The sequence below is a fragment of the Bradysia coprophila genome (genome assembly GCF_014529535.1).
Source record: "Bradysia coprophila strain Holo2 chromosome X unlocalized genomic scaffold, BU_Bcop_v1 contig_12, whole genome shotgun sequence".
Lineage (NCBI taxonomy): Eukaryota > Metazoa > Arthropoda > Insecta > Diptera > Sciaridae > Bradysia > Bradysia coprophila.
Window position 1 is genome coordinate 6,668,049 of NW_023503293.1, and position 27,605 is coordinate 6,695,653.

At 31.8% G+C, this 27,605-nt stretch overlaps 1 protein-coding gene across 4 annotated transcripts in view; it reads right to left on the minus strand.

The window, feature by feature from the left end:
- Positions 1 to 27,605, minus strand: part of LOC119067360 (GATA-binding factor C) — a 69,810-nt gene that overhangs the window by 19,862 nt on the left and 22,343 nt on the right. For 3 of the 4 annotated variants that reach the window (XM_037170271.1, XM_037170272.1, XM_037170273.1), the window contains 3 exons: positions 19,011 to 19,270; positions 18,576 to 18,912; positions 7,366 to 7,511 (listed from right to left, as the gene is read on the minus strand). In XM_037170271.1, coding sequence (XP_037026166.1) covers positions 7,366 to 7,511; positions 18,576 to 18,912; positions 19,011 to 19,270 — 743 coding nt within the window. The remainder of the gene's footprint in view (positions 1 to 7,365; positions 7,512 to 18,575; positions 18,913 to 19,010; positions 19,271 to 27,605) is intronic. The other variant, XM_037170274.1, reaches the window with a different exon arrangement.

Sequence of the window (27,605 nt, forward strand, 5' to 3'; positions counted from 1 at the left end):
TTGGAGGTAAAGTCGCTTTGATCAACGGCCGGGGAGTCAATAAAATTGCATATATGTATAGGATATTCGTATATAGCAGCAAAATATCGGTAAAATATTCCAAATAGATTCGGTTAACAAGAATGTGTTCAAGACGAAAAAAAAAACAATTCTTAAAAATATTGTTTTCAAACCGAAGCTTCTTTACCTAAACGATACTACAGTAATGATGTAATAACCCATAATTTGAATTGAATCTTTCAAGCAAACGTCGAATCATGAACCTAATCTTCTTTCTATTTGAAATCTAAGGTTTAAAGCTTCGGTCTCAATTCAAAACTACATATCAACTTCAGGTGATATTGAATAACTTATTATACAACCGATACGGTATTGCATTCCCTAACAGTTTTCTTCTAAAGGAAAAATGAAGAACCTGTGTTGAAAGCGATAAAAGGCACAACAGTTATTTTTCTTATTATTCGCTAATTCGACACGTCCAGTTTAGGGATATAATTATTAAAATAAATTTATTCTTCAAAAGTGAACACGAAAAGGTTAAAACACTACTGAACTGAAGCAGCCACCAAAAGCTAATTTATTTTCAGGCTTTTTCTCAGTATAACAGCCTTTTACAGCCAATTACAAGTTCAGTCTGGACCACCGGCTTTACGTGACTTCCGAACCACGCCTCGAAGTATGTAATTACTCTCTGAGGAAAGTTAGGTGCGAAATTGATATCTCGCCTTAATGTAGGCTAGACATATGTACACAAATTCGTCGTATTTGGGTTACGTTATACGATTCATTCAGTGTGTGCATCGTTGCAGCCACCAAACACACCGCAACTACCCAAATTATGAAGCTTGAGTGAACTTAGGACGTTACCCATGCGATATAATCGCTAGAAAAATTCCATGCGGAATTTGTCTGTCACGGGAATCGAACCCGGATCATTTTGGTGGAAGGCTAGTACGTAACCACTGAGCCATCCCATCCCTAAGTATAGAATAGAATGTGTTTGACAAAGTTTCCAACGTACCGTAGTGATTTCTTGAAAAATTGAAATACTAGAGACAGTGTTCGAACCTCATTTCTTCATTGTATTTAATTTTTGGATGATTTTGCCGTCCGAAGGTTAAACATAACATTCACAACCGTTCGACACAAATGATTGTCCAAACAGATAATTACAGACTGTAAAAATAAAACGAAAAAAAAAACTTTTCCCGAAAAGAGAGAGAGACAGAGAAAAATACACAAAATTATTCCACCTTCACCTGTTCAATTTTCATCGTAAATTGCACTGCAAACATTAATAAAAATTATCGTGCATCGTGGGAACTAGCCATCTTGCATCATCAATAAAGTAAACAAAAAGAAAATTAAAAAATTACGTTGACATATAAATTGAATCGGGTAAAAAGACAAAAAAAAAAATAAGTTTAAATAAAATACAGTAATCGGTACCACCGAAAGTTGTAATGTTCCTCATGTTACATCTTCTACATCAATACATTTTTTAGGTATAAATACACCACACGCTTTTCAGAACCGTATTAAGCGCATAAAACTTGTGTGTAATTCGGAGGTAATACGGAACAGAAAAATCAAAATACGATTTTTTTTGCTGCTGCTGCTGTTCGTATTTTCGTTTCTTTTCTTTTTTAAATAAATCCAGTGGATTTGGTTGTTTTAAATCATTTTAAATTCAAAGAGCAGCGGCCATTATTTGAAAATAAGCGTCACATCAATGATGTGAAACACGGTGGTAAAACACAAGCTAAGGGAAAAATAAATCTTCGGATAATAAATAACAGAGCCATTCAAACAGAAAATAAACATAAACTTTAGAAAGACAAAAGAATATCATTGAGTGGATTTTAAGTAGTATTTTGATTGTTCTTTTATTCATTTGAAATCAGCATAAATATTGCCAGTTTAGTTTTTATTATTATTTTATTCTCTGGTCGTTCGTTCGTTCTCGTTTTTCCTTATTTTTTTTTCTTCCACCAGTAAGTGCTTCGGTGGTTTGTTGTTATTATTAATAATATTTTTTTCAGCTTCTTCTCTCTAAATAACCAATAAGAATTATGATTCAGCTTAGGAGGATATAAATGTGTATTTCATAACACTTTTATAGGTTTTGTTGTAAATGCATCGCTGCACAATTTTTATTCAATATAAACGTCGTTTTCTCTTACTTTACAGCATTGATGAGTTATGGGCTCGTTCGGTGTGAACTTCATAGTTAAGTGAATTAGCATAAATTCAATTAACAATTTCAATGTTCTCGTACACAATTTTTTGTTGTTGCTGTATTTTCTGATCGAATAATTTGATTATTAGACACTTCATATCAGGTGGTGTATGTGGTAATCGGAACCTATCCATGTTACATTCATGTCGTTAATTAATTGCAATAATTTAATTAAAATTAAACACAACCTTACAACGGTTGAAAAAGAGCAATTACGAAAACAATTTAGTCGTTCAAACATGCGTACCGAGGCGGCACGACAAATCAATCTTACAGTCGTAACGCTCTTCAGGTCGTTTACGTTTTTCCATGGTCAGTGTGAAATTGGTAAGTGGAACTGATTTGTCCTCCGGTTTTTAGCTTATAGCTTATTGGCCTGACGGAAAGGTTTTATATAGAAAAATAAAAGCTGGAATTAATGAAGTACCAGATTTTGTACCAAAAATAGTTTTAACGACGGAATTAACAGATTTAACGATTACAAACTTGTTGTCATGTCATTTAAATGCTCTGTAAGTGAATGGTTTCACCAACAACGTACACTTTCCAGTAGCTACAAATTGAATTATTAAAAGTTCTGACTATTTTTTTTTTAAATCTGTTACTGTTCGACTAACTAAAAAAAATCTAAACCCGGATTCGCGAATTCGATGCTACTTAAAAGAACGAGCATTCAATTTCACTTGCACACAATGTCCTTGCTGTAAGAACTAATTTAAAACGATCGAATTATTGAATAAAAAAATACAGAAGCAAATTATGCGATGTTTGAACTTCCAGTTCTTATATTGTAAAGAGACACAAAAAAAAATATTGTTTACAATGTAGCATTGTAAAATAGCTGCATGTTTATATATTTGGCTAAAGGTAAATTTACTTTTTATAAAAATAACATGCATGCACCTTGACAATCATTAATTCTTTTAAGAAAAGTCACTTGTCTTACCTATATCAATGTATGTAACCTGCAGAGTTGAGGTTTTACTTACAAAACTGTTTTTTTTCCCTTCTTATTTTATAATTTGTTTGTTCATTTTCATATATAATGCGTAGGCATAATGATATAATGTAATGTTAATGGTTGTAATAAGAGACATTCTTTTAAATACATTTTTTTCAGAAACCATTCAATAATATTATGTGCTACCTGACTATTTAGCATTAACATAAACTTGTGTGTGAAACTTTGTAGACAATTATTAAGTTCTCTCTTTGAATGTATAATATATTCAATTGCTTAGGTTGGAAAGTTTTTTTGTTTTGTTTCATTTTTAGTATTTAATTTTTAATGAAAAGCTTGAGAACGACATTATATTTGCAAAGTAAGTCGTCATTATGAGTACTGAATACAGAATGAGCAGAACAATTAAAACCTGCCAAATTAAAGGGCCTATTTTGGTGGGCTTTAGGGTCTTCTTCCATTTACAGCAACACGAATACTTTAACTAATGAAGTAAAAGATTCAAACTTCACAAAAATAGAACAAAGGCAAGATGACCGACTTTGCAACACTTAAAAATCGCGTATAGTACCAACCCTACACTGTAAAAGAAAGAAAAAATAAATCTGGCTCAGTTCTACACTCAAAATCGAAAAAAGTGACACGAGCAAATGAAACGGAAAAACCAAAAATCCAACGAGCACACGTTTCATACGAACATTCACTCAACAGACAATATTTCACTGATTAAGCTCTTTTTTTATACCTTTCAAATTAATAATCGCTGCTACCAATCTCTCCACAAAAATCATATCAATATTGTCGATAATTCGATACACACAACTTACGATCGATATTAACTGAATGTTGATACTTTATCGAAAAAAAAACAAACACACCACAACAGCACCATAAACAATAATATTTTTTTTGGTTTAATGAAGTCGACGAAGAGAGAAACAGACGAAAAAACAAACTTCTCAAATAATTTCTGATATTTTGACGGGCAACATAATTTTTATCAGTTAAAAAAATTAACATAATTTTGAATAAAACCATTTCATTATCATTCGACCATAATTCACGTGCGCTTGTTGTGCGCTAGTCCGAATGTAAAATGTCCGAAAAAACATGTGTATTTAATGTGTAAATGCTTAACATAAATCTGTATTAATTAATTAATTTTTATGAAAGACATTTATTACTTATTCCTCTCTCGGACTATAATATAATTTTAATGGAAATGATCCTCACTTAGTGGCATTTTTACTATAATTAACAACAAAAAAAAATATTAGTTTTCATAAGGAAAAAAAATATTTCTGAGAAATCAATTTAAAAAAAGAAAAAATGTTCATTCGTTTTATTATATGTTTACAAGTCGACAAGAGACGAAAGAAACCAAGAAAGGAGGAGAAAGAAATATTATTTATATATACGTTCTACAGAAGCAAATGTACAAAGTTTTATAAAGTGGAATATAAGAGATAACGCTGAACTCCTCCGGTTTTTCCCTCATAAATATTTCGAAAATTCATAAAAGAAAAACGGAATTGCTGTGCTGCCAAGTACTTGAATCAAAAATAATCAGAAAGAAAAAAACCCACCACCCGAAGAAGAGAAACAAACTTTTTTTGGTTGTTGTCTTCCCGAGGAGATAAACTTTTAATAATCTGAAATGTGTCCCTGTTATCATATTGAATTGATGGAAATAAAATTGTTGCGAGAAAAGTTTTCAGTCGGATAATCATGAATGATACGCAAACATTTGCTGGTTACAAGTAAAAGAAAAAACGAACGAACCAACGAACGGAAAAAATCTCTCCAACATGATCATTTCACGCTGCGAAAGGAGCGGTCTTAGTGAAAATATCTTTCAGTGAGTATATAGATCTTTTACGATTAGGCCCGTAATACATACATGTACACATATATGCATAATATTACTGCCTCCTCCCCGGGATACATAATAATAAGTGAATAATGACATTTTATATGGATGTGGACAGTAATACACAATATATGCGGATACAAAAAACAACTACAGATTTGAAGACAATATAAAAAAAAATCTCGAAAAATTATTATTTGAATAAAAAGTGCTCAAAATGTTCCAGTCCATACAATCACCGAACGTGTACGCTTGACTTATGTTATTGTTTGCAATGAAAATTCTAAGAATAACTGCAACAAAACAGAAAGAACAAAAATCTTCGTACAAGGTTGTTTCCATCGAATTTGTTGAGCTTTATTACAGTCAACTGTCCAAACTTGAACTTACAATTGTCGTTGTACCGTTACGATCGTTTCGAAAATATGTATTTACGTCTACGAATGTAAAACTTCAATCGTCAAAGAAAAAAAAAGATTAAAAGGTATTTTTTGTGCAAAAATCTATTCATCTGTTATCGACAATAACGACAGAAATACTCGATGAGTTTAATGTTGTCTTACATAGCATAGCGTGCTCTTAAACAAATGAAGTACACGATCTTGAATCAACAAAAGAAGTAACAGAAGACCATAATCGAAAACCACGTACTCAGCCTTGATAGTAGACCTGTTGCTTAGTCATAAAAGCTCTAAAGAAATTCGGCGATTTCTTTACAAACTTTCGCATAAAACGTCTTGCTCCATAAAAGGTCATTCAAACCCCAAAAAATCCCTTTAGAATCCATAATTAAACGCCACTCACAAAACCACAATGCCAACCAAAAGCGCCTAATAAACATAATTATCATTACGTAATGGTAGGCTCGTGGTCGTAATTTACCCAAAAAAAATCGTTATAAATCGTCAATTTTCATATCACAATAAATTGCTATGCCCATCAATTCCGAATTCATACACCCGTTGGATCGAATATAAATTATCTCTACTTGAAAAAGTGGATAAGTGTAAGTGACAGGTGTATGTTCGTCTCTGTGTGATTAAAAAGTCAATAAAAAATTTAATTACCCAAACATTTGTTTAAGAAATTGTAAGCAATGCTATATATACACCGTACATACTGTACATATAATACTTTAATGAAATAATCGACGATAAATTTTATTTTATTGCCTTGAAACTAATTGCACTTTAAAACAATTGAAAATATGAATTTTCCATGCATAATCACATCGAATGATTTATGCGCTAGTGCATCTGATTCTGAAATTAAATACGTTTAATAATATCGACATCCGAAGTTGTGTAATTATTAACACTAATTTCCATAAAATAAGTTTTCCATTTAAACACATTTTACACTTGAACACTCCAAATGCACATTGGTTCTCCATTTAGGCCATCGTAATTACAATCGATCCGAAATGAGAAGGAAAAAACAAAATTGGAAACAGATTTTCATTTGAATGATTTGAATCCAATGTGATAATGGTGTCGGATAAGCCGACAAACCAGGGCAAACGTTTTGCTTTTGAAAGATATTTTTCGGGGAGAAAAAAATCACTTCACAAAAATTCTAATCAATTTAACGTGCACATTACACACAATAATTTCATTATTATGTGCAAGTTTTGTAGCATGTGTGTTACATTAATTGAATTAATTAAAATTGAATGCTTGACTTACAACGGAAAAATCATGAAACGTGCCACGATCATATATTATCTCTTGTGTGTATGATTATGCTTCCATCTTTTTACGTGTTATGTGTGTTTTTTTGGTAGTTATGTATGGCTACGATCGTGACAACAAAATATATAAAATAATTGAAACGCAACCACAGTTATGACTTAAGACATCACATTCATTTTTATTATTATTCATCGATAAAACATTTTGCTTTTTTTTCGTATTTTATATCTTGCGGTAGATTATGGATGTACGGGGAATAAGGGATTCGGTTTAGTGAAAACGAATGATTCAATATTTGGATTCTGGTTCATTGTTTTGAAGCCATTCAAACAAAAGGAAAATTGGTGGTTTACCTCACAACTGCTTTCGATTTCATAAATTTAAAATTCAAATGAATTTGTGAAAACATAAAAATGAAGTGGAAACTACCCCAAGGCTTCGAGTTTACTAATTTTCACTTAAAAACGAAAAGACAAAACAGAACAATATTTTTAAGCGTTCACTGAACTCTCCACTGAAACGGCACCGCGTATATACGCTTGACAGTAATATAATCAAAAACCAAGAAAAGCGATTTTTTTTTGTGATAATAAACATAACTCACCAGTCTTCTTTTGGGTTTTATAAGAGGCCTATTTTGTCCATTCATTTTATAATACAGACCACAGGCATTACATAAATAATGTCCTGTTCCGTCTCTCCGCCATAATGGCGTTGATGTTGCACCACAATTCACGCATTCTCTTCCTTCTGAAAATGTGTAAAAGAAAAAATATTTTTTAATAAAAATAAAACTTTGAAACTTCGTATGTTTTGATAATGTGATTATTGCTACGGCTGCTTAAGGGTAAATACGAAATATTTTTTTTATGTAAATCGGAAAAAAGTTAAGCTTGGATTATACTTGTACAATGTACATGCAAAGGTAAAATAAGTGAGCACTATCTCGCTTGTTAATTTATTATTTTGTCAATAAACTCTGGTGAACCGTGCTAATATTAATAGAAACACTCTACTCAACAATCGGTAAATCGTTTGGATATAAACATTACTAAGCTTGTCTGTGACTTTCGCGTCGAGCCATTATCTGTATCGGAATTATATCTAAATTCGAATGCTGATGTGGTGCCATAAAAACTATAGCTACAAAGAAATTGGATGTTTTTTGTCTATAAGTTTGCTTAATATGACTTCCGAACCACCCCTAGAAGTATGCAAATATCCTCAGAGAAAAGTCAGATGCTTAATTGACATCTATCTCTAAATGTAGGCTAGATATATGCTTACAAATTCATCGCATTTGGACACGAGTCATTCAGTATTTACGTCGTTGCATCCTTAGACTAAATAGAACCAAATACACTGCCATTACCCAAATTTTGAAGCTTCAAAGAACCAGGACGTTAGCATAACGGTATAATCGCTAAAAAAGTTCCACGAGGAATTCTCTAAAACGGGAATCGAACCCGGGTGATTTTTGGTGGAGCCATCCCATACTTCTTACAGAAGAATCAAAACTCGCATAGGTATGTTTAAACTTTTGACGGTTTGAAAAAACTTTCATGTGTCCACATATGCACCAGTTCAACCTTTATCTGTTAGCTCTACCACAGACCGGACATGAATTAGGAAATTCGATGATGAGTTGGAATTTCATTTTAACTATAATTCGCTAGACTTGTTCCTGCGCAAATCGCTAATAGTGTTGTTAGAGCATTGTATCGCGTACCACTGTCGCCATGGCCTGATGAGAAATGATATTTTTGAACTGCATATTAATGCAAAACGTTGAAAGACGTATTTCATTTTCTCACAGATCGAAACAGTGGTCGAATGTGTTGTCCATACTTCTTGAATGAAATGTGACTTATAATTTCCAGCTTAAAAGGTTCCTTTAAAATTATACGTCATTTGCGCAACTTGTCTATTTTTAAATCGATGTGGCAAAGGTTTAAACGTTTTATTATGAAAAAGAAACACGGCATATTGCAACTCTATCCCATATCTAAGTGGTACAAAATGCAGCACAAACCAACAGGAAAATCATTGGGCAATCGAAAATCTTTTAACCAAATTGTGTTACAGGTATACACATGTTGAAGCCGACCAAAAATTATGATTTATCAAATTTAGCAGCAAGAAACGGAAAGTAGAGATATAAATTTATAATAAAAAAAAACGCAGACATACACACACTGCGAACTGCGATAATTTGATCGAAACAGAAGCAAACAATTTTGTTAAAATGCGGATGTTCGAGGTAAAAAATTGGTTTTTAGTTGTTTTTCTTTCATAATTTTTTTTTCTCGAAACTGTAGATTCTTATCATTTTAACCGAATGACCGACGATAGAGGATATAGATCTATCAAAAAAAAAAAAAAAAAAAAATTGAACAATTAAGAAAAAAATTTCGTTTTGTTAATCTAAACAAAGATAATTGATAAAAAAAATATGGTAAATTGTTGACAATAAAATTGGTTATAAATTGGCATAAATATAAAAATTTGTAACTGAGAGTTATTGTGACTGGTATTGTATCTGATAACCCAATTAATTTTTTTTCTCTGTTAGAAAAAAAAGGTTAACACAAATATTTACATAGTGAAACATTATAAAATAATTAATGGCATAGTTAAAATTTTGAATGAATAAGAAATAAAAAAAAATCTTTAAAATATATTCAAAAACAACAATTTTTACGAGATAGGTTCTTTGTCAACTCATCTACAACATAAAAATTAATTCTAACAAAATTTATTGATACACTTGAATTCGAAATGGAATGGAAGAGAAAAAAAAAATCTTGTTACAACGTTTTGTTTACACTCATTCCAATATATAATCAATTTTTTTTCTTCGAATTCAACTCTTTTCTTGTGCGTGTGGTTTTTATTTTTATTTTTATTTTTTTTATTATCTGAAAACCGTATTTACTACACGGGTTAGTCGCGGTTAGTTTCAACCATATTAAGAAAGACAAAAGTTCATTTTGTTGGATGTCCTGTTTGTATATTTATAGCGTATGGTCATTCTTTTCTCATTTCGTGAAAAGAAAAGCAATAACGTTTTTCTTCGTCGAATATGCATCAGGAGCCCACCGTTCGATATCGAAATATGCGTATCCCACCTTATCTGTACATGAAATCCGTATATTGTTCGATAAATGGACACATTTTTATAAAGTAAATTGAATCGATTGCGTTTCTGGTGTGGGCTATCAGTGTTTTGATGCGTTTGTTTTGCGGATATTGTTTTGTGTTCACAAATGTTTTTACCGAGGTTTACAACGAAAGACGAGGACAGGATTTGTTCGACAGACGTCGCTTTTATGCAAAAATGTTACAGGAAGTAATTGAGACGAATAATTTAATTATCGGACTAGTTATCGGAATTATTGGCAAAACCGCCAGAAAACATTTCAGAAATGGGTTGGCTTTGATGACTGAAATCTTGAGTGTTACGTTATCTTTATTATTTGCTTAAGATTCGCTAGAACATTGCATGCATGTGGTAGCATGTCGTGAAGTTAGTTAACAAAAAAATAGATTGCTAACAGTAGTAACGTTATGACAAAATGTACTATAAATGTAATAAAATTTTCTAAAAATCTATTACAATCGAGCTTTAGTCTCCCAACAGCATTTCTCTAAGGAAAACGCGAATTGTTCTTAATACGAATTGTAATAGAGAAATGGTATGGTGGCGGTGATTTCAAATCTACATCGTTCTTTGAATTTTCTATGCTTCTGTATGACGAGACTTTGAGTAGAAAAATCACGAAAATATTGTTAATGACACACAAAGACACGAAGGAGTTTTCATAGAAAAGCGCCATCTTTACCATGCGTTCGAGTGATCCTCTAACTATGCTTCGGAATTCACCATATTATCTTATCCACGAGAATCCGTCACCGATATACATGTGTATTTCACTGTACAGGTGTATTATGTTACCTATACGTTATTTATATCACATGGTATAATATACCAAACAGCACCAACAACAACAACAACAACAACTTCACCATATTACCTGAGAATGTGTCCAATTTTCTATATAGCAATGTTTTGTATCATTAAGTACTGATTTATTAGCAGTCAAGGTGGTTTCTTCTCTCTTATTTATTCGTAGGATAAATTAATAAATTTATTTATGTAACTGCTACTGAACCAAAAAAAATAATAATACACCGACCGAACACATGTATTTTTTGAATAAATTTTTTCGTTTTTCGAATCTTAGAGGAAAAAATTTTTTCTTTTAAAATTTATCTGGTGTTGAATGTTTTTCTCATAAAATGAATATTTGTTTTCCAAGTTTTGATATTAAAAAATTTAATTTTATTGTTTATCATATAAAAATGTGAAATTTTACCTAAAAAAAGTTTGGTTTTTGTGTGTTTATACTTTGCGTTCATTTGATATATGAGAAATATTCATATTTTGAATGACCTGAGGATAAAAATATACTCCTGGGAAACAAGGAATTGAAAAACTGCTGTCGACAATAAATTTTAATATTTTAAATTATTCATAATTTTATATTTCAATAATAAAGTCCGTCTGTGTGTTTTTTAGCTCTTCATTTTTTATTTTGTTTCAAATAAAAATTTGCAATAAAAAACGTAACAGAAAAGAAAATTAATGTTTTTGAATAATATATTAAAAATGTAAGATCCATTAAGCATGTGCATTTTGATATTCTAACCTCTATAAACAAGCACACGCTTTTACAAACAAAAAAAACAAAACTTTTTTTTCTTTTCTTTTAACTATGTTTGAACGAAAGATATGTGTGCTGCTATTTACAACATAAAATACATGCGTTCGGTACGAAAACGATAAAGATTTACACCTGTTTGGTTAAAATGCGAAAACCACCTTAACCTTGTTTTAAGTTATTATGTTTTTTAATCGACGAAAGAGACCGTACTTTAATCATAATGTTGTATGATTTGTGCTTTGAGATGATTTTCCAGTAGAAATGGTGTTCATATTGCTTTTATAGTTTCATTGTTTGTTAACACGCACTGATATGAAGTGTTTAAAATGAGAAAGAAATCATTGGCAGCTTCGATAATATGGAAAATTTTATCCAATTACTCTTTTGACACAAAATTCCATCACATTTTACGATTCTAATTGAGTTAAACTCAAAGCATAGTAGATCACAGTCTGCCTCCAAGAACACATAGAGTACTAAGACATCTGTTATCGGCAGCGACAGTAAAAATAAACACAGCTCAGGCTAATGTGGTCTTATACAGCAAAGTGTTATGTCAAAACACAAAAAGTAAAAGATTTTGTTGAAAGTATTCGATCAAATGAAGTACCAGATGCGTTACCTTATTCGATACGGTTGCCGATTTGTTTTGAAGACTGAATTTAAACGAGAAGAATTTGATAGAAATATTCAGGAATTTCAAAAGTATTTTTTTAAATATGCACTGAAAGTTCAAAATGGGCCTTGTTAGAAAGTTTGGAATGATTGGAGGTCCTTAGACTGAAAATTTTTCTTTCCAACTGTTTTCAATTCATTGTTTAAAAAAGAATTCTTCGCAATACCGTAGCTGTAGTACTTAACTTGTGCATTAAACATTTAGCGTTCGATGTCTGCCCACATTATACCGAAGCAAATGTTTTTTTCTTTCTTTCTGAAGCGCCAGTTCTCACACTAAATGTCTACATCAATTTCTATATATAGGTGTCTCGACGTCTCAATAAAATAATTAATTTGAATAATTTTAAGGACTGTTGCAATAATTTAAATGTTTCTTTCATTCTTCATTTGGTTAAAACGAATTCGCACAACGTATTTTTCGAATTCGAATGATTCATGAGAATTTTTATTTGATTTTATAAGTTTGCTCTCAACATTAAACTGCAGGCGATCGACGGTGATGGACGATATAGAAATGTTAACATTTATCCGGGAGTGAATCGATGCGTTCAACAAAATTATCGGAGAAATCGATTTTTGAAGTCGAAGACTTGGTATCAATCTTTGAAATATGAGACGCCATAGTAGCATCCTTGATTTTAGAAGTTAAACGGGATCGCTAGCTTTAGGAATCAGGCTCTTCTCCACGTAAACTTTGAGAATTTTGTGGATTTCATTGGAATACAGACGTGTACTGTTCAAGAATAAAACAGCAAAACCTAACTAAATTCAGAACATTAAATAATTAGTCGAAATTCTTAAAAATAATTGTTTTCTGTAATATGCAGAATATTGCGATAACAGTCTTTGCTCAGATAAAAACTAATTTCGCCACAAGGTATTCAAGGTTTGCGTTGGCTAAAGTGTGAAAGATATGTGCGCAATACACATTCAAATAGTCACATAAGCAGATAGAGTAGGTACATTGTGTGACATAAGCACTAGTTTCGTATTCATATTCAACGAAAATAGGATAATAATGAATACCGATTGCTGAACACTGTCTTGGCAAGCAATTGTAGCTCATTAAGAGGCTAATCTTGGTAACGCGTAGAGAAGCAGTAATTTGAAATATACTTGAAATTGTGCGGAGGCAGCGTGTGATCAAAGGGTATCGTGTGCCTTGCTACCAGCAACAAATAAATACGTAATCGGGAGAGCTGATGCTCTGATATGTTTCTTTCATCACGTAATCGAGAGAGCTGATCCTCTGATATGGTTCTTTCATCGCTCAGAGAATGCTTTGAATGCTTTCATAATTTAAAACCTGATCTTTTCATTTTGCACCTGTTGCACACTGCTATGGGATCTCCTAAGGCCAGCGACAATAAAAGTAAACATTGAACTATACTAAGCAAAATGTAAATTAGAACTTATGAAGTAAAAGATTTTGCTTCATTGATGACATTAACATCAAAATAACTGATTCGATGTTCGGTCTTACTGTCTGGTCAAAATATTACAACTGTTACACGATTGTTTTAACGATGGAAAAATATTTTGTTGATCTGCAAAAAGAAACGCTTCAATTGATGGCCCTGTCCCTCATATCACAGTAAAATTTCCGAATTGCAATTTATAACAAACAGTTGAGAGAAACTTTCATATGTGTAAGAATTTTCAGTGCAAATGGAAGGTGTATCATTCAACTGTTCAGAATAATTAAATTTACATGACAAAGTCAACAGAAAGAAGAACCCGGTGACATAGAAGTCTCGTTTTCGAAATAAATCAGCCATTTGAATGGATAACAAAAAAAAATACTTTTCCTAATCGATCATTTAAAGAGAGTTCAATTAAGTTAAACGTATAATGACATAATATATAAATTTTAAAGATATAAAAAGAATGTAATCATCTATACACAATTTATAAGTTACAAATAATAATAAAAAAAACTTGTTAAGTCTATGACTTTTTATTGTTATTCCTTCACTACCATCGAAAATTTAAAGAAATAAAATTTAAAAAAAAAAACATCAACAACAGCAACAACCGAAAAATGACGCAATGTATCTTTGGACATCATATTATAATAATTCAGTTTCTAACGCAATGACACATAAATTTTGATTCATCTCGTTTATGAGTCAAATTATAATTTTTATATTTTATATTGTAGATACACACACCGAGGGGGAAAGCACTGTTGAACTTTAGTCATAAGCAAAACTCCATCAAAATTTAATGGAATTTTACGATAGGCTTTCTGGCGAAAGAACAGACTTTTCAGGAAGAGATTAAAGTTTATGCGTCTCGCACACAGTATTTTATGGTAGAGTCGATGCCATTCCGATAACACTCCCATCACACAAGAATGTATGAAACCTAAACAAAAGGTCCGTTTCCTTTCGGAGCGTGATACACGTGAACGAAGGTTTTCAGTAGAAGAATGACATTTTGACGAAAAGAGCAGAGTTTCTGGAAATAGAATGGGAAGATGAAATGAGTGCGTATTTCGGTCAGGCTCTTGAAATTAAATTTACTGTAAGCAAATGCGGTCATCGTATGAAGTTATTAATCGGCTGGGATGAGATGCAATGGGAAGACAAGGATTTAATTTTCCTCGATCATAATCTCTACTAATACAGTTTTGAATATTCTCCGAAATGGACTGTGTTGAATATATTTTTTGCCGAGAAATATAACGTTCTGATGTGGTTGTCTTGAGTGACGAATTTATTGTTTGTCCTGACAATGAACCTTACGAAACTGTCTTTCTACAATATATTATTGGCTCTGGCTCTGGGACCTAACCTACAATGTTAGGCAAATAAGACAAATAAGGACATCTGATTAGATGTAGGAACTTCTTTTTATTTCCAAATGACAAAAAGAATTTTTGATCTGTGGAAATAGATTGAAATATTCTCAAGACACAAAATAGACCGTAGGCCAGGCCCAGGGCTTTTTGTTTTGAATATTAATTCTGCAAACTGTGAACAATTCTAAAAATATCCGAAAAAATGCTGAAATTTTTTAGGAATTTCTTGAAACTCTCCGAATTTTTAGTAATTTTCAGAATTAAAATTTCCATAAATAAGACCCTTGGGCAATAAAATGGACCCAGTAAAAACAAAGAAAAAAATTGGACTCATGGATTTGAATAATCTACGTCCGAAGCTCTAATGAAAAAAGAAAAGAATTTTCATTGCGATTCCGAAATTCCATCAAACTTGTTCCAACAGTGATTATCCCTCGATATGTACACACTCTTCTGAAATAGATATATTAAATTTATTAAAAACATTACAAACAACACTCTCCAGATTACACAGAATATACATGTATATATATATACAACACACTGCTAAAGGTATTATGGTGTTATTAAATTAGAGAACTTTTCAAAATGACAATAAACCAGATATTCCTAGAAGAGAAAAAAAGTATATCGTGGTTTCAAGTCACGTTTTAAATTCTTTTTTTTATTTATGAAAGAAATATCAACATAACATTATGTACGTACATAAGATATCAAATTATGATACTGTACCTACATAAGTTATAACTACTATAAAACGAACGAAAAAAATAAGCATAATCACACACACACTTTTTTTAATATTATTTTTAAGTGTTAAAGACATATAGACACGTTGTGAGTAAAAACAATAAAAACAGAAAAAAAGATCACATAAAATTGTAAAACAAAAAAAAAATTAGAAAAAATAAAATGCAAAAATTATGTGCTTCAAATACATTATAACAGCGAATTACAATATTTCGTCGTCTTCATCCGTACGACAACGGAACAAAAACATTTTTTTGTTGTTTAATTAACATTTTTCTCTATTCCCCCAATGACAATATATGTGAAACCGAAATGAGTGTACCTCTCTCCAAAAACGAAATGAGCCAATGGAAATCAGCAATTTTTCGTACCATGAGTTCCAAAAATATTTGTTCATTCGAATATGTTGAAGGTATTTTAATGTCGAAATATATGCGTACGTGTTTTATGTTATGACGAACGAACAGAACAGAACAGACAAAAAAAAATTGTAACACAAACCATTATTAATCTTAATCAGTTTACAAGCATAATCATTATCTGATTACCACACATAATCAGTGTGAAATTAATTAAGTCAAATACATTAACATGGTGCATGTTTATGTGGAAGACACATATAATAAAAAAAATATTCAGATACATAAATGATATACCGGAAGATTATGCCGAGCACCCGGTTTTAAAGTAAGTTTGTTTTTTTTTGGTTTTTTAATGATTTTCTTCTATATTTGGTTGTTAATACAATTTAGTCTCACAATCAAATATTTCGATCTGTGCGATTGAACAGGGAAATTGAATAATAGTGATTGAGGTTTTTGTATGCATTGTTCTAACTCGTCTACTGGTCGTTATGGGATGTTTTTACTGTTTGAGGAATACCACATTTTTTGGAAGAATATTCAACAAAATGTTTAAAAACATTTGAACACAAATTGTTTTATTTCATCTTGTCCTATCTTTAACTAATGCTTATGAATGTTCACATAAAAATATTTGATTTTTTTTATCTTTTCAACATTCTGGGCTTATTTCATATATAAAATATAAAATATATAGCTAACCAGTGAGCAGACACTCCAATAAATTTAGACACCACTATTTATTTCAGGTAAAACACAAGAATGATACGTTACCCTACTAGAGAGAATTAAAAAGGCACACAAAAAAAACATACGAGAATTAACAAGGCACAAAAACCGAATTCCAAAAACTGTCACATGAAAATTATGTTCTGTGTCCGGCACTAAATTTTTTTGGTTAAATTTTTTTTTTGTTACTTCTTCTCTCAACAAACTGAAAATATTTCAGAAAAAAATGTCACATTTTATAAGAAATTATTTTTAAAACTAACATTTTATTGTTTTTATGTTGAAATATGTGTTTTGTACGGGTAATCATTTGTTTTTCTTCAGTGTCGTTTTTTTTTCATCTTCTGTATCTGTAAACTTTATTATGTTTTAGCTATATGATACGTGATCTTTTGGGTTTTTATTTCAATTTTATAAGTTTAACGATTTTTTTTCTCTCTACCTAAAAACACTTATTAATTCAATTAAAATAAAGGACCACTGGAAAGATTATTTCCCATGGTGGAGGTTGTTAAAATATTTTTTTTTTCTACTCCTCTTCTCTTCTTCATAAACAGTCACGTTTTAGTGGCTTTGAGATAAGTCTTATAACCATACATTCGTTTTGTTTCTGGTCGGTCGTTCGTGTGTGTACGTTTTTTTTCACTTCTTTTCTTTCTCTTCACTGTGCAACTCTTTAATGCGATATATTTTTATAAGGGCTCGATATTCCATAAACGAAAAGGACTTCGGTGCATAACACAATACATCTCTCTCCGTATAAAACGTATGGAATGTTAAGAGTGTTGCATATTTGCAAAATATTTATGTTATGCATATATTGGCTTGGTGGGTTCGTGCTGAAGTGTTATAATGCATGTATTTTAAAATGTTGGAAGAAAAGGAATTCGTTTCTCGTAAATGCACAGCTCAGCCGTTTGTTTATATTGTTTCTAATTAATTAAGTGTTTAGTGTGTGTTTTGAAGCCTAGTTGAGTTCATAGGGTAGTTTGTTGTGGCAATGATTGTGAATTGGGTCAAATTTGATGGTTTTTTCTTCGGTTTAAAAGAAAAATCTATTTCGGTTTTTCGTATGGGAATCTTGTCTAAGTTTAACAAATAGGTCGAGCTGGCGATGAAGAACATTAATCAGCAGATGACCAAATTCTGAGAGCCTGACATTTGTTTTAATTGATTGTTTCACGAAGGTCACAAATAATCGTTCCCTGATTAAATTGTCTGATTCGATCAGTCCCGGATACTGAGAATTATTTCCCTAAAGTTACCCAATATTTCCTTAATCTGGTGAGTTTGTAGTGAAATTTTGCATTTTGGACTCAAAGAATAAAATTCTAAGAAAATCTGGCCCATTACTCCTTAAAAGAAGATCGAAAGTCATTACAATTTCCGTGTCTGTGGACTGTGACAACAATGCAGAAATTGTAATGTATATAAAACTGTTGAGTTGTTGAGTGTGCTTGTCCAATAGATTTGTCTTCCGAAAGATTTTCTGTTCAATTTTGGCTATGCGGACGCTACAGAGTTTAAAAGCTGCAATATGTCTATCACATCTACAATTATTGCAACCGACATTCGAATGCTCATCGATAAATTGAAACGACACAGTTTTCACCTTAAAATTAGTTGGATGTCAAAAAGCTCAAAAACAGAAACATCTCAAAAAAGCTTTAGCAAAAAAAAAAATTAAAATAAAATAAAATAAAAATAAAAACTAAAAAGGTAAAAAAATAAAAATTAAAAACCCCACACCGTGTCAACAATGTCTTACCAGCACTAGTTCTTGGTTTAGTCCGTTGTGGTTTAGAATGTGGACTCATATTCGATCTACCACTCGAGGGAAATCCACTACTACCCTGATGATAGCCATAACTACTCTCATAGCCGCTATACGAGCTATGCGGATTATCAAAGATGCCTCCATTCAGGGACGAATTATTGTTGTTACTATTTGTATTATTATTGCTTGTCGTACCTTCTCGCTGTTTGGGCGTCGATTGACTAACACCATTTTGAATTGTCGGTTTGACATCTAAGGAACAATTTTCGGATGTTAGAGAGGTAGCTGATGACGACTGAGTTTGATGCATAAATGCGTTCACAGCAGCCTATAGAATTTGAGAGAAAAGAAAATGGGGGAATCAATTTAGCTATCCACCGGAGGTGCCCATCACCAGAAAAAAATTCATGTTGAACGGATATTTACCTGATACTCTGTTGGTCCTGTTTGTACTGAATCAGGTGTTGAGTCTTTTGGCGGGGTGGGAGGAAATGAAAATAAATGTTGACCTGATTGATGACTTTGTACTTGGACTTTATCTTGTGGATCTTGTGGACAAGCAAACGGGCTACCCCAAGGACTACCAGATGCTAATGACTTAGGCTCACTTAACCATGGATGCAGCGGTGCGTGAAAGTGCGGTCTACACACCTGAGGTGATGCATGCGACGACGACATTCGCGAAGCTGAAAATTTTACAAACAAAAAATTCCTGTTATTAATTTATGACATCGAAAACATAATATTTCTTTAATTTTTTTTTTCTTCTTTTCTTTCTTCTTATACTCTTTTCATATAGACATACATGTGTGTAGCGAGAAAAATTGTTGTAGCAGCAAGAAGTGCACCATTCAACATGAATTATATGAATATAATAATAGTAATACAAAAATGTAACAATGTTAAATAAGAAGGAAGGGAAAAATAAACCATAAAACAACGATGAAGCCGAGAGAGCACCATATAATGCAACAATTTTTTTTTCGTAATCGCTTCTTCACAGAGAAAATTGCTAAGACATAATACTGTTTTTAAACTACTACAGGGTGTATAATTTTTCACAATAACAGATCCCTTAATAGGTGGAATTATGAAAGAATGAGATCGAACGTCCATACATCACAATATTGCTGAAGGGGATCGAACAACTGCGCTTAAAAATATTTTCGCGGTCGTTGGACGATCGGTGTAGTGTGTGCATGAATATATATTATATTTATATACCCGATATAAATATGCACAGCGGAAAATATATGTACACAAAAGTAATATCAAACTAGTAATGCACCTAACTACACAGCGTCGTATATCTACTTATGATAAATATTGTGTTTTAATATTACCAGAAGCCAATTATTAGTTTTACGTGAATGGTTGGTGGTGTTTTTTTTTCCTCTTTATTTTCGTTACTCTTAGATATATTTTATGTTTTTGCAGTGGCTTGTTAATTATACATAACATCTATCGATGGAAACATTTTCTCCGGTAATCAATTGACCATAACATAAATTATATAATTTCAAGAGATTCGAAACCAAGGAGGTAGAAAAACAACTTCAAATGCAAAACGATCAGACGAATAATAATAGAGTATGCGGAACAGGACCATTTAGTTAAATTTGTCAAACCGGAAACTTACCCAAATAAATGGATTATTCCGTTTGACTTAATTGAGGTAAAGAGAGATGAAGTCTTAATCCGTGTTGTTAAACATTTTATAAAGAACCAGATGTCGTTCACAAGATTAATATGGATCAACTCTACATAATACGTATATTCCCAAGCTAACGAGCTTTTAGCGATAAATCATTAACTCATCGAAGTAATATCTTTCGAAAGTTCAGGCCCATAACCTGACAAAGCCTACAATTACGGAATGCTTATCATGTAAAGAATCAACGTTCAACAATATGAAATTGATTTGTTTTTTTTTTTTTTTAATCATACCGTTTGTCAAATGTGTGGAATATTAAAATTTTATAATTGTCCTAGGACATTGGTTTAGATAAATAGCCTCAATACAGACAACACACACTCTACGGATAATAGCGGCAGAGTCGAAGTTTTGCTTGATTTTTGCAAGTGGTTCCAGGTGGTTCCGGGTGGTACCTGTGGTCCAATCGAAAAGTGATGTATGGAAGGTGCCCCTTATTTTTGATAATGTACAAGTCGTCCATACATCATTTTGTCCAAAAACTTCAAATTTAGCCGATATAATTTTGGGTCATTTTGACGCTGCCGCTATTATCCGAGTGTGTGTTGTTCGTATTGAGGCTATTTAGGTTTAGAGTGTCACTGTTAAGAGCTATGGACTCTTTGCAAATTTGTAGCCTACATTTGGGCAGAAAAATATTCGTTTTTTGATGATTTCTCTGAACAAAATTTTTTTTTTTAAAGTAAAACCGTTACTGTATGCAAAAATGTGTTACTCTTAAAGGAAAAATTGGTTTGTGGGTGATAACTTTACCCACTTGGAGAAACCTTTGCAAAATGTGAAATTTAGACATTTTGCAAAGGTTTCTCCAAGTGGGTAAAGTTATAACTCACAAACCAATTTCTACCTTAAAACTAAGACAGTTTTACGTGCAGTAACGGTTTTACTTTTTCAAAAAAAGATTTTGGTTCAGATAAATCATTAAAAAACGAATATTTTTCAGCCTAAATGTAGGCTACAAATTTACAAAGGTTCCATCGCTCTTAATACATGCTAAGACGTATGACGTATTTGGCTCGTAGTGGCTCAGTCGTTGTCGTACAGTGCAAAGGCCAAAGCCTTAGTTATATTCTTAAAATTCGAACCAAATCGACAATAAAACTCTATTCCTTTATCCAAAGCTTCCAACATCGGAGACATACCAAAAAAACAAGTTTAAAACATTCATATCTGGTCACGATAGCTCAATTGAAAAGAATGATACGATTCCAAATACGGGAGCTTAACTGGAAAGAATGAAAAGATTCCAAAACAGACCAATACCACACATGATTGATAAAAAAAAAACTGAATATAATTAGGGACTATACAAGCGACTTTTTTCAACGTAGTTACAGAAATGCTTGTTCACAAGAAGAAAAAAAAATCGTTTCGAGACTCAATGCAAACTACACGAAAGACGATCAATTCGATAGACAGATTCTAATCTGTTTTCTATCGATTGACATTTTATAAATTTACATGTGTAGCCAGACGTATCAATGTTAATGTATACGTTTCATCTGCCTCGCCAACGAATCAATTACACTGTTCTCATATTTCGAATATAATATATAATCAACAACCGGTGAATGGAGAGCATTTAATTTATATTTTCAATTATCACACGTTAATACGACATTTCATACAAAGTAGCAGCAAATGAAATTTTTATTTAAAAAAAAAAGAGCAACAACGACGAAGAACACAACAACGTTTATTAATGCAATCAAACATATTGCTTACTGATACGAGATTAAATAACATGAAAATAATCAATGGAGAGAAGGAAAGAAAGAAGAAGAATACAACAAAAAAAAAAGTTCGTAATAAATAAATTGTTAATCAGACCAATTATTAACAACTGTGTAAATATAAAATACACACACGTACAAGTAATAACAAAGAATGAGATGAGTGTATAAGAAGAAAATAATAATAATATAAAAAAAACAACAACGACGACGAAGAACAAGAAGAATACGCGAAGAGAAGTGGAAAAGCTCATATCATACATTTTTCTCGGGCCACATATATTCACTTCTTTTAATACAAGTAATACAATAGCACGTACGCTGCCGTACACGAATAAATAATATATAACTAAATGATGAGATAACTACATCTGTGCAAAAGTCAACAAATGGTATGTAATCTACCATATAATTCGAGTGCAATAACTTTACTCCCAGTCCGAAGAGCTCAAAATTACATATATTTTCCACCTTATATAGCAAGGATGATGATAATATAGACAGAGTGTCTTCTTCTTCGTCTTTTCGCTAAAAAAAAGAGCTTGAATGCACCACAGCATTGTCTTCTATGGATTCGGGTTTTGTTTTTTCTCTCGTATTTTCATTTTTCTTTTATTTTTTATGACTTTTTTTTGTTTAAAATAAAGAAACATAATAAAATGTTACACGGGAACAAAAATATATTATAATAAGATGGTTTCACTTTATGTATAAATATACAACACACACACCACACATATAATAATATGTAGTGTGGAGTGAAATATACATAAACCACCGGGTTAGTTACACATCCAATGGACATTTGTAAAAATATCATTTTATATGCCCCGGTGTTTTGTCGAACCGCAGTGTGTGTTTTACTTTATTTATTTTTTTTTACATTGTGGAATGTATAGATTTCTGAAAAATGTTCTTATTAAAAAATTTATTGAATTTACTGTTCTGGTTTCGTGGTTGGCATTCCATGGAAGTATCACAGTTGTTAAATTCGTGCGAGAACACACCGACTAGAATGCGAATTTATTGAAAGGGAATCGCAAATTTCAAAAATAAAATTACAAATAATTTAAAAAAACAAAAACATTTTCCCAAATGTGGCTCCACCACAGGCAAGGGTCTGATATTTAATATTTTTTTGCAAATATTTTGTTAGCTTTTCCCTCACTACATATTAAAAGTTTCTGTTCAGTTTTCCATAAACCAACGTAAACGGAACATCATTTTATAATGTAAACACAATGAATATTACTCTTGGCTATAATAAAATCGGTAAAAAATCTTTTAACAAAAGATATCAACAAAGCAGCGAACCTCATTTTTATAAATTTTACACATTTTTGTTTCGTTTCATTTTTTTTTCTTTTTCTTTAAAGGTGGATTGCAATATTATGTTAATTGGCTCTCTACTAACTTTAATAAAACGTTTTATTTTCGATTGTAATTAAAAAAATTTATGTAAATTTCAATGTACATTTTTTTGTGATGATCTTGTAAAGTTGGAGGGCAGAACATTTCGGTGAGCTGAGTAAATATTTTAAATATTTCGATAATTATGGTCTCACATTGTAGGTTTTCTTTTCGACGGTTCACCATGCGTAAAATTTAAATTATTTACTTTAATCCACACACAAAAAACACAACGATATTCAGACATTTTAACGTAGAGTTTACAAATATGTTTTGGTACTGGTCTTGTTGCTTTAGGGGCATGAACTAACGATTAGTACTTATATTGGAAACACTATTTATCAGAATAAGCTCGCATTTTCAATTTAGAGCAAAAATTGATTGAAATCAGCCGTTACACTATATTTAAAAAAGGGTTTCTCATTTGTTCTCACTAGCAACGACTCGCCAGTAATAAGCGATGTACTTTATCTAGTGCGTTATTGTATAGAAAAATGTATGCGGAAATCCATCGTGGTAGCTTACGAGATTTCCAGGATTCAGATTTTTGTTGGTCCATATCTTTGATCATACAAATAAATCTTTTCGATCATAAATTTAGAATTTTTGGTGTTGTATTCCTTTAAACTTCAATTTGTATGTTAACATTTAATTAGACCTACGGCGCATCTTAACAATAATCCGCAACACTGAATCTAAAAATGTTTTATAAAGAAATCATAATCGCTCCAATTTTATCTGTTAACGGCAACAGCAATAAATTCTGTCTTATGGCGAGTTATACATACGAGAACGTATGTTAAAAGCAATTGAAGTAAAAGATTTCCATCTATCTGCTGAAATTAGTTGCACCAAAAGAAGTAAAAGATTCAGTGATGATTAAATTGATGAAAGGCTTCAATTTGAGAAAGGCTAATCCGAAATAAGCAAATCATATCAAACATAGAGCAATAATGGACGTCTGATAGATTAAGTAATTTGATGTAAGAGTGAGCAGGTATGACTGTGCGCTTGTAATAGAAATAATTGACATGACACTTGGATCGCTTATTTCGGTCAAGAAAAATGACATGTGACAAGTAATATGCAGAAACTGGTGAACATTTCCAAATTTTAGTCCGGTGTACCTATCCTACCTTTCAGAATTAAAGAATTACGTTCAATACGAAACGCTAAACAATGAAAGAAAATCAATTCAGAGTCACAAACAAACAATGAACAATGACAAGAATTTTCACCGAATTTTCTTTGAAGTAATAGTGAAATAATGAACGAACAACAAGCCGAAAAAAAATCGTTGCGACCAACACAACTACTACATTTTTAGGGTTAAATAATGCCGTCGGTTTGTACGAATGTCAGACATAAAAAATGAATTCACCGTATTCAGTTAACGTGAAAAACAAGGTGGGAAAATATTTTACACCCTCCATATATCGTCGACCATAATGTCAATGAATTTCGAGTTCGGGCAACAACAAAAAAAAAAAACTTTCATGCTAACCAATAACGTAAGTAAATGTAGGGTAGAACTGTAGCATTTTCAACTTGCGTAAAGGATTCGGTGTTGGTTGGTCAATGACCGGACGCGCGACTATTCAGGTAGACTATAAAAAAAAATGTTACTTTTAGTTCATTGTCTGTAATTTTATATGATGTGCGCATTCGGTGAACATGATTCAAATTGGTCTACCATCAGGCAGTGATTTATTTTACATTTTATTTTATAGTCCTACTGTCATGCATGATAAAATGTCCTTTAAGAAAAGACAAGCGAAAACGAATATCCATTTTTCCTAATCACCAAATTAATGCAACGGAAAACTTATAAAAATAATTCACACTGACCAAAGACGATGATCCCTATTTTTCCACATCAATTCACCGCATACACGTAATCAATATAAAAGGGATTTACCATATTATAAAAGTATCATCTCGTCCATTGATGTGTAAAAATCTCTTTAAAAATGATTATTTATTTAAGAAAGCCGGGCTGGTTATACACACATGAATAAAATCAAGCGGGTGAGCTTAACTTTTGCAACACAATATACAGAATGGTATGCGGAAAAAGCATTGACGGTCCTTCAATTCCACACCGTATAATACACAAAATATGTATACAAAATAGGTTGCAGGGAAAATATGCGATTAGTTAATATTATAAACATCAGTTTACGGCTGAGCTAAATAAATTGGTTTATGGAATTTGAGAGAGGGATTTTCGAATCTGATTTTCAATTTTTCAATGTGCTACCGAACACTGTGAGGGTGAACGTTTTTTTTCTCGTTTGATTCTTTATTTTACATTTTTTGTTGTTGTTGTTTGTACAATTGAATCATTTAATGTCGAGGAGGAAAAACCGATCCTGGGTACATTGATGTCGTGTTAGGCATTGTGAAAAGGGGTAAAATACGACTGGTGATTGACTGGTTTATATCGTGTTGATACAATCAAAAATTATGGTAAAATGCTGTCTTTAAACGTGGGTGCGAAATGTTTAGCTAGGGATGTAGTTTGATAAAAGTTATCTGATTTTCGGTCGTTTGATTAGATTAATTAATTTAGTACATTTTCTACCAGCAAATTTGAGGAGGATGCTGACGTTGAGAGTTTTCAGAGCTTATAGTGTACATTGGTTATTTTAAAACGGGCGCAAATGTATTTTTTTTTAAGGAAATGTTAAGTGGAAAGGTAGCTGAATTTGAATCACAGCGTACTTCAAAACCTTTGATGAATGGTGAGCTTATCGTCACACAATCATCACTTGTTTTACCTAAAATTTCGTCTAATATTTGATGGAAAATCTGGTACTTAATTTGATTTAACATTAATTTTGCTGGTTGCAGATAAGCGTCGCTTGAGCGAAGGATATGATATGCTCTTTACAAAAAGAATTGTATGCTCAGAATTTCACCAGTCTAATGTAACTACAACAATCAATAGCGTGACCAGTTACGCCATTTTTATTTACATCAAACAAATTGAGATGTAACACGATAGTGGTTTTGAAATATGTCAATAGAGATGTGAATGTAAGGCGTAACAAACGAAAATGCCCGATGTCTGGCTTGGCTTTGAATGAGAAAGATGGAAGAAGATTCATCAATTGTTCATTCTATAAAAATTAGTCTAGCTTCAAAAACTCAGGGACACTCAAAGGTGGTAATGTTCTCCCTTCAGCAGCTCCAAAGTTAATGCTGTCTGTCGAGATATTTCAGGGATTTTTAATTTTATATTCACTTGTACAAAACTTGATTTTTTGATTTGACTTCATCGTCTTGGAATGAGTCGGTCGAGACTTGTCATTAGTTGCTACAGATTGCCGCGTAATAATAGCGTGTCGAAACACCTAGGTTTTTATTTCGAAAATTGTCGATTTAATTTAATTAGAACAAAAAGATGTCACCAGTCACCGTGTCCCATTCTATCCGACGATGCATGCAAAGGAATTTCGATCGGACAAAATATTCGAACGAAATACCGGAACACTCAATTCGGCTTTTTTTTTTGTTTCAATTTTATAATCCAAATTATAAATTTTGCTTTTTTTACAATGCAAAATCATTTGTTTTTACAAAATATTTATATTTCGAAAAAATAATGTAAAACTATAAAAGAAATATGACAAATCACGCAAATGATGCCGCCATATTATTATTTTTATTACACGTTTACATTAACATAAATCAAACCTCCGTATACATAATATATAAGCATAAGTGTATATTATGCGAGAAAGCAAAGCCAGTAAGGGAAATTCAATATCATAAAAAACAATAGACAATATAATTATATTAAAATTATATTCTTTTATATCTCCTCTTTTCTGTTCACCAACCGTATACGTATTAGCAAAGCCGCGCAGCAGCGACACTTTACATTCATTTTATATATATGGAAATATATTCGTTAAGTACAGGTTTATGTAAAATGTATTTTGAATTCAGCTATTCTCTCATAGGTATACACTCCACACGTATATGTATATACGTATACAATGCGTACAATATAATGTTAATGGCACTCTTTCATTTTCCATTAATAAAAAAAAATTCATATATTTTTTGGTTACCCTAACGTGGAGAGCCATTTCATTTATTCAAATGACATGTAGTACTTATACACCACATTTTATACACAAAACGTTTTAATATTGT